We start from the raw sequence: 8,499 nt of genomic DNA on the forward strand, positions 1-8,499 counted from the left end.
AGCAGACGAATCTACTGTAGCTAGCTTCCCTCTTTTCCTTCTGATTACTGGAAGTTCTAAATAACAATCTAATTTCACATTGTTGGGCAAGCTGTTTGGTGTGGTTGTAATGCAGGTTAAAATTACAATCCTACTATATATCTATATAACAGGGCTCGAATTAAGCGACGAGAAGGGCAAGGCAATTTTTTTAGGGCATGTGAGAATCACCTTGAATTTTCTCTAAAATAGAAAGGCACCAGGCAACTCTCAAAATTTGAGAAGGGCACCAAGCACTTTTGTTAAATAAAGGAAAAAATTAGTACATCAACATCGTCTTGTTTAATGTACAAAACAATATGCCCCCATGTACAAGTTACACCGTAACACCGACCCCTGTACCCACCTCTGCTAATGGAAGTACAGTAACAAGAAATTTTACATGCCCGCCATCAGGAGCAAATAATTATCCGATGCCGTTATTATTCCTCTGCCGGATATCGCGTTTTTAGCTCCATCATTGCAACTACAGCCCGCACGCCGCACAGTGTTATGCTGATTCGACTAAAACGAAACTAGGGCAGTAGATTAAAGGGCACCGACGGCAATTACACAAAAGGGCAAGGCAGGTGACTGCCGTCGGTCGGGTTGGATTTTCAGGGGCAGTACGGCAATTGATAGGGGCACACGACGGCAATTGCCGTCTGCCGTCGGTTAATTCGAGCCCTGATATTATATATTACATTAATAAAATTACATTAGAATATTATATATATGATCTGGAGCATGTCCTTCACAACAGAAGAATGTTCTCGTGACATTTTGCATTAATAATAATTATTATTATTGATATTGTTGTTGTTGATGTGGTTGTTGTCATTATTTTTCACATTATATGAATTACATTTTATTATCTAAACAAGCGCGAGCGTTCTCCCGTTAGTCTCTGGACCGTTCTCTTCCTCAGCAGTGACGTTCTTGTGTTTGTTGGTGGTCGGCAGACGTCATCGTGATCGCAGTGCTGCTGGCGGTGATGTTCTTGTGTTTGTTGTTGCAGACGTCTCATTGATCGCGGTGCTGCTGGCGGTGATGACGTTCTTGTGTTTGTTGCCGTCGTCGTGATCGTGGCGCTGCTGGCGGTGACGTTCTTGTGTTTGTTGCAGACGTCGTCGTGATCGCGGTGCTGCTGGCGGTGATGTTCTTGTGTTTGTTACAGACGTCGTCGTGATCGTGGTGCTGCTGGCGGTGACGTTCTTGTGTTTGTTGCAGACGTCGTCGTGATCGTGGTGCTGCTGGCGGTAATGTTCTTGTGTTTGTTACAGACGTCGTCGTGATCGTGGCGCTGCTGGCGGTGACGTTCTTGTGTTTGTTACAGACGTCGTCGTGATCGTGGTGCTGCTGGTGGTGATGTTCTTGTGTTTGTTACAGACGTCATCGTGATCGCGGTGCTGCTGGCAGTGATCGGCGGCATGCTGTGGCTGCTGCTGTGGGTGTGGCTGTGCATACCAGTCGTCTCGATCCTACTCACCGGTCTCGTGTTGGGCTATGTCTGTTCCTCTCTGCTCTTCTTCGTTGCCTTCGGTAAGTGCTGCGTTTTAAAGGAGTAAACACTTAAAAATTTAAAATTTAAATTTAATAAAAAAATAATTAAGTTTAGTGAAAGAAATTTAAGGGTAACGCGTAAAGGAGTTAAATACATGAATTAAAGAAGTGATGAGTTCTTGTCCCCACACCATGAACCTGATTCAGTCTGATTCGGTAGTGCTGCGTTTTAGAGCAGTTAAAACTACGCACGTGAATTACAGAGAGGGTGAGTCTTTTTGTGCCCACACCATGAACCTGATTCGGTCATGGATGCACCTCTTGGATGTCTTATTTTTATTGTTGAGTGTATTATTGTTTTCTGCGCTGTTGTGTAAAGTCTGTGAGTGTATGTGAGAGTATGAAGTGATCGGTCACACAGCCGACTTTGACGGTGTGAATTTTGCAGGTGGACTGGACTTTTTTCGTAATGGTCTCAATTACGCAATGGTGTTTCTGTCCATCGTGCTCCTGGTGCCGTGTCTTCTGCTGCCTTTTAGCAACCTGGTAAGTAAGCTGGATTTGTTCATTCGCAAACTTTTTTTTTTATATGTCATCTCAGTAAAGCCAGTCAGAATGATCGTGAATCTGGGGGATGATCAAAAACTTATGGGGGCATTTATGGACGCAAATTGTATTGCATCTGTTTACCGATCTGGTTTATGAAAGTGAAAGGCTGGCCTTTCGTAGTATTGTTTATTAGGCCGCTATCTGCCTATAGCGAACTACATTATCCAACTTGAAATTTTGAAATTAGGTCTATCTCGTGCAGGCATGGTAATTGGCATAATGCGCGACTAGCGTTTATGCCCGTAAGGTGGCAGCACTTTAGTTCTAACATAAGGCGTGGGGCTACGGCGGTCGGCATACGTTTCGATAGCTCAGAGTATGATCGTGACGTCACGCACGGACTCGGCTATCTCCAAAGGTGAATGCGGAGACCCTAGAACAGATTACTCAGATTACTAGAATAAGAATATATTATATATTCAGAACATTCCTATACAGAACTATTAGTGTTTTATTGTCTCTGGGCTGTATGCATTCACCTTTGGAGATAGCCGAGTTCGTGCGCGACGTCACGATTATACTCTGAGCTATCGAAACGTATGCTGACCGGCTACGACTGCGGTGATTGTCAACGTTGATTATTGTTTTCAGGTGAGCCTTGTTTCGACGGCCGTGGTTGGCTCTTACGCGTTTGTCGTAGCGATCGATCAGTTCACGCGGGGCAGTATGACGTACGTCGTTCTCAACTCCGTGCGCCATGGCTACTCTGAATTCAGTGAGGCGTTTGTTTTGGTGCCTTTCCAGACAAATGGTGCGTTTCATTCTCTTCTAAACTGTAATATATATATATATATATAGTACACACACATGTTATTATCTGAAATTCTGAAAACCGAAAAGCTCCGAAAACCGAAAGTTTTTTCGTGGAGGTCGTCTGCACACCAAAGCTCGCGTTTGGTGCCAAAGGTTCACTGCAGAAATATTAATGGGTTTGGCATTACACATACATATTGTACTGTACCGGTGCAGCACTTGGCCTCTTGAAAACTTGGGTTTTAGTACTGGCTAGTTGCAGGATATACGGTATGTATATCTGTACTGTACTACCATTCTGAAATCTGAAAAATTCCGAATTCTGAAACGTGTCTGGTCCCAAGGGTTTCGGATAATAGGTTGTGTACTGTATATATATGTATATATATTAGACAGGCAGACAGACAGACTGATAGCCAAACAATAGAATGTAACATAGGCACCATTCCAAACAAACGGTTCATTTCCTTGGCTTCTAAACTGTAATATATATATATATATATATTCATAGACAGACAGACTGATAACTATACAATAGAATGTAACGTAGGAACAACTAGCCACACGTATACGGTTGCTATAGCTACCATACAAGCTTTGTATGCTTTATCATACATGACAGCTCTTTTGGCGACGAGTTTGTGAAATACAGCCCTCATCTGATTGTGAGAACAAATGAAGCAAACTGATTTTATTAATGAATGACGCAAAATATGTTTAATTATTTTTACCTCTTTTGAGTATATCTCCACGACATTCTGATGTAATTGTAATTTCGCTAATCTATAATACGCAATTGTAACTATATGAAATTGTAATTAATCGATCGTCTAAAAATGACGAAAGCAATGCGATTGACTTTTTTCCCCTGCAGAGGTGGTGCTGACAGTCGTGTGGATGGTGCTAGCGGTGCTGGGGATAGCGCTTCAACTGCGCAGGGAAAGGCAGCGGGCTCCGTTCCCACCACCGCCCAGCTTAACGTGGATGCAGTACGTTCGCAGACCCGGATCTTCCATCGCCATCGACGACAGCAGCTCTGAGACATCACAGGGTAAGCAGGCAGATGTCTACTTTACGGCGAGCTCCCAAGCGAGTGTCGGAGCAGCGTGAGTCGATAAAAGCTTTGGGTGCTCGAGGTTTGAGGTCTTCCTAAAGCAGCGTAGCACGTGGCAGCCATCCTGACAGCCACTACTGGGGGACCGGCGACATTACGCTAGTTTACTGCAGCCTAAGAGCAGTGCTAAAAAAAATCTCGAGTTTTTCTGCGAATTTTTCCGATAAGCTGGAGAGTTGAAGCCAGTCGGAGGGGGGGACCTCGAATTTTTTATGCAGGTGCGTGGGTGCGTGTTAGAGTGCCACCTTGGATTTTTTTTGGCAGGTGGGTGGGTGTTAGTGCCGCTTTAAAATTTTCCACGCAGGTGGGTGGGTGCGTGTTATAGTGCCGCCTCAAACTTACCTCCCTTTGCCCGCGGCTTGACGTGACCCCCCACCCAGTCGCATGCACGCACTGACCGTTCTCCATTATTTCTCCCCCCCCCACCTTTTCTTGCCGCGCAGCAGACGACGATAGGGAACCCTTGATTCAGGCCAGGCTACCTGTGCTGATGTACGGAGCGACGCTGGACGCAGTCACGGGAGACAGGCCTCACCACGGTATGACTCGATATTCCATCTGACCGGGGGAACGAAGGCGACGACGATTCGACCTCGGCAGAGATTTTTTCGCGCGCGACGGTTGTCGTGTGTGTTGTCGGCGCCACCTGGTGGTAGTCGAACCGCGACGCTCAATTTGTGTAGTGGTAGTTTAAGCTGAGGTGATAGTTGCTGAATTGCTGACTGGTTAGAGGTCTGGTTGGAGTTATAGTTGTAGTTGTCTGCAAGTATGGCTGTCATAGGGTCTATGTCCCACAGGGTACTGCCGGAACGTACCCTAGGTACGGTCCGGTATACCGGAACGTACCCTGGTAACTATCTGATATGGTTAGAGTTAGGGTTAGGGAGTAGGCGTAGGCGACTCCCTAGACTCGTTAGTGGAGTAGGCGAGGTACGGACCGGCATATTAGATAGTACCAGGGTACGTTCCGGCGGTACCCTGGAGGACATAGACCCTCTCAGCGCAAGTATGTCATCGTCTATAGATCTCGAGGTGATTCGGTGATGTAATCGGACATGCATTAGTACCAAATGAAATTCAGTGATTCTGCATAGAGTGTGTAATTGCTAGGGCAGAGGTGTTTTGGAGCGGGGTGAGGACAGGAGAACTACAGGTGAGGAGAACACGTTTGTCATGAATTGCATTGGAATTCTACTATAGCGTAATTCATCAGAGATCTAGAAGTAATTTAAAAACGTTCATCATGTAGCGGCTTGTTTGTTCCACACTAGCAAAACTAACCGAATATTGATTGTGTCAGTAGTACTCACTTGGTTACGTTTTCTCTGAAAAAGCTAATTCAGTCATCAAGTAGAAATGTTCGCAACGTCTTTGTGTTATAGAGCAATAGATATGTTAGGGTTGAGCGATCGCGGTTACCACTCACTGTGGCCACAATCTGATGGGATCATGATTCATAGCAGTACCTGCAGCTATTCAATTTTTCCAACCTGTACAGCAACGTGCTATCCACTTTCTCAATGATGGCATATCTATCTATCTATCTATCTATCTGTCTGTATATATATATATATATGCCAAATCTGTTGCTGTAACTTTTTCTAGCAGTGAGATCTCATGAGAAAGCAGTGTTTTGTCTTTACTGTGCAATTTGCAAAATATTACTAGCTGCAGGCATTGTTATGAATCAACATGCCATATATATATGCATGCCTGTATGTATGTACGTACGTACGTACATGGCATTATTGCTACATCCACACGCACTTTTTTCGTAGCACTAAAAATATGCAATTTTTCTTTTGCTGTTCACTAGTAGACAGGAGGCAAACACTGTAGTCGCCATGGCAACCGTTCATAAGCTGCATCTCCAGCGCGTGGGTGATTGTGCGGCACTAGTCCGCCAGGCCTCGTATGGTTTCTAGTGAACATACGTGTGCTAGGTAATGCTGGAGTGGCCTGTCCCAGTATTATTTACGTGCATGAATTTCGGAAAGAACATTCAACGACTAACTGCCGATTGTAAATCCATCGTCGAGAACTTCTCACTAAAACAGCGGATACAAAGAAATGCTAGTACAAGGAATACGGGAAAAAGTTGACTGTGATAATATTAAATGTGGTTAGAGGTGATAGTTGGCATGTGATAAGCAGTTTTTTTACACAGTGATCCGTAATAGATAAATGTCTGTGTGACTTGACTTGAAGCAGAATGATTACTTATATTAAATTTTCTTCTATTTTAATTATAAGTGTGTACGATGGCGTGCCGAGAGGCCGCACGATTATTGTACGTTGTTAGAAATAAAAAAATAACGTTGTTCGGAAAAAAAACACTGGCTTGTAGCAGAACTATTATGGAATGTTTCGTTTGTTGTCATGAACATTAAAACTGGGTTGATCTAGAGGTGGCACGTTGTCATGCAAGCAGTGCTTAATTAGTTAAGATTATTATATAGATAATTAGATACAGCAATACTGTAGTAAAGCTACGTGAATAGGCAAGTAAGCAAGCAAGCAAGCAAGCAAGCAAGCAAGGAAATAAGTATATCCAATTTTTATTCGAAGGCGATGCGATGTTCATAATCGACACTGGTCTGTGATTATGGCACGAAGGGTCGTTGTCGTATAGGGTACTACATATATGTACCCGAGGTAACTATCTGATATGGTTAGGGAGTAGGCGTAGGCGACTCCCTAGACTAGCATTACCTCGGGTACCTATACGACAACGACCCCTTCAGCGTGATTATGATCCCCCATGAACCAAAGCACCGTGCGTAGGTGTTTCCAACAAAGATACTTCCTTCAGCAGAAGAGAATGCTGCTCATGTATCCACGCATATGTATTTTGGAGGATGGGATGGTTGCAATGCTAGCGCGTAGGATCGGCCGAAAAGCTTCATATTAGCAGTCTACGGTCACCAACCACCTACGCGTCATCGTTCATGTACATTAGCACAGCGACTGGAAACGGCGGGATGCTGCGGCCAAAGTGAAATTCTGAGATCGGATTTTACCATGCACATCATCACTTTAAAATGCTTTTCTTATTTCAACCGAGACCAATACTTGCCGTACACTAGAGAGAATTTAGTCTTACAGTTCCACGAGTGACGTTCTGTCTTGATTTAACAGCAGTCGTTACTAATCAGATCCATTCCATTCTATTTAGGGTTTCCATGTTTGCCGATCTCCCTGCACGTAGATATTAAATATAGATATTATCAAGAGCGTATTAAGAAGGGTCTTCTAGAAGGGCCTTCGTATAAAGAAGGACCTTCTTTATACGCTCTTGATATTATTGTTACTGCTTCGTATTACATGCGAATAGAACGAACCGTTTAGTTTTTCGTGCGTGACTGACTATGCAGTAGAGATTTCGACGTGCAGTCGATCCCGAGCTCTCGTTGAAGATTAGAGCCCGCGTGTTATGCGATTGTAAATAATTCATCAACGATGTCGTCGTCAATGTCACACCTCTTTGTCGTGGTTGCCATTCTCGGCTGTCGGCACCTCTGCGCGGTGGCGGCGAATATGACGCTGACGATGGCTGTCATGTTAGGAAACAACGGCAGCAGCGCGTACTTCGGTTTCGCCGGTTTGATGCCTGCGATCGAGCTCGCTCTGGAGAGAAAGCACCTCTACCTGAGTCATGACATCGACCTTAGTGACGCAGGATTTGGAAAATTTCAAGTATCCTCAAGAAAGTTGTTCGGCCAATGCGGCGGTAGCCGCCGCAGCGCACCTCGATTACACGGAAAATATAGCTGCCATATTTGGTAAGGTTGTGAAAGTCTCTACATATACGCTTTATATATATACGCATATTTCTCGTTTAATCGCATAATAATGCACTTGAATAAATATACATTTTGATATAAATATCTTTGAGTATAATGCGTTATTACATAACATATGCGGATATAAACGCGTTTAATGAACCCGTATTTCCACGTTAAATAAGAGAGCTCATAAAGAGAGCTCGTTGCTATGCGATAAGTACTGTGTGATATTATTTGATTACGTTTAATGACATTAGTGCATGGTATATTGTCAGAGGCGTTCATGTAATGATTAACGTTTCAACGAATTAATCTTTGATGCATTGAATGGTCATTCGGTGGTTTCATTATATATACCACGATACTGATCAATAGCGCGGATCTTGATTGATATACAAGTAAAACTGTCGATATCCCCTATGACGCTCCCAGGAACAATATGTAGCACTCAAACGGACGTCGTGGGTCGTATGGCGGCTGAGTGGAACATGCCAATCTTCACCAGCGGAGGTGTGACGATAGACCAAATCGAAGGTTTTCCGACGCTCACGAGTTTCGGTCACAACTTTAACAGCGTCAATCGTGCTATAATCACTCTGTTGCGTCACTTCCGCTGGTACCACATCAGCATCATCAACGACGGCGGAAGCTTGGCGACGAGAATGGCAGGCGACAGTCTGTTCAAGAGGTATTTCGTGAAATTGATGTCAGATTGAA

The 8,499-nt window shown here is 44.1% G+C and overlaps 1 protein-coding gene across 1 annotated transcript in view; it reads left to right on the forward strand.

Moving 5' to 3' along the window:
- The window catches only part of LOC106815570 (transmembrane 7 superfamily member 3-like), a 12,366-nt gene extending 6,045 nt beyond the window's left edge, over nt 1-6,321 (forward strand). The window contains exons 7-12 of the mRNA XM_014820040.1: nt 1,408-1,560; nt 1,970-2,067; nt 2,722-2,881; nt 3,758-3,934; nt 4,444-4,536; nt 5,814-6,321. Of these exons, the coding sequence (XP_014675526.1) occupies nt 1,408-1,560; nt 1,970-2,067; nt 2,722-2,881; nt 3,758-3,934; nt 4,444-4,536; nt 5,814-5,836 (704 nt within the window). The 3' untranslated portion in view covers nt 5,837-6,321. The remainder of the gene's footprint in view (nt 1-1,407; nt 1,561-1,969; nt 2,068-2,721; nt 2,882-3,757; nt 3,935-4,443; nt 4,537-5,813) is intronic.
- Nucleotides 6,322-8,499: the final 2,178 nt, after the last annotated feature.

Source organism: Priapulus caudatus, unplaced genomic scaffold, assembly GCF_000485595.1.
Source record: "Priapulus caudatus unplaced genomic scaffold, Priapulus_caudatus-5.0.1 Scaffold1150, whole genome shotgun sequence".
Lineage (NCBI taxonomy): Eukaryota > Metazoa > Priapulida > Priapulimorpha > Priapulimorphida > Priapulidae > Priapulus > Priapulus caudatus.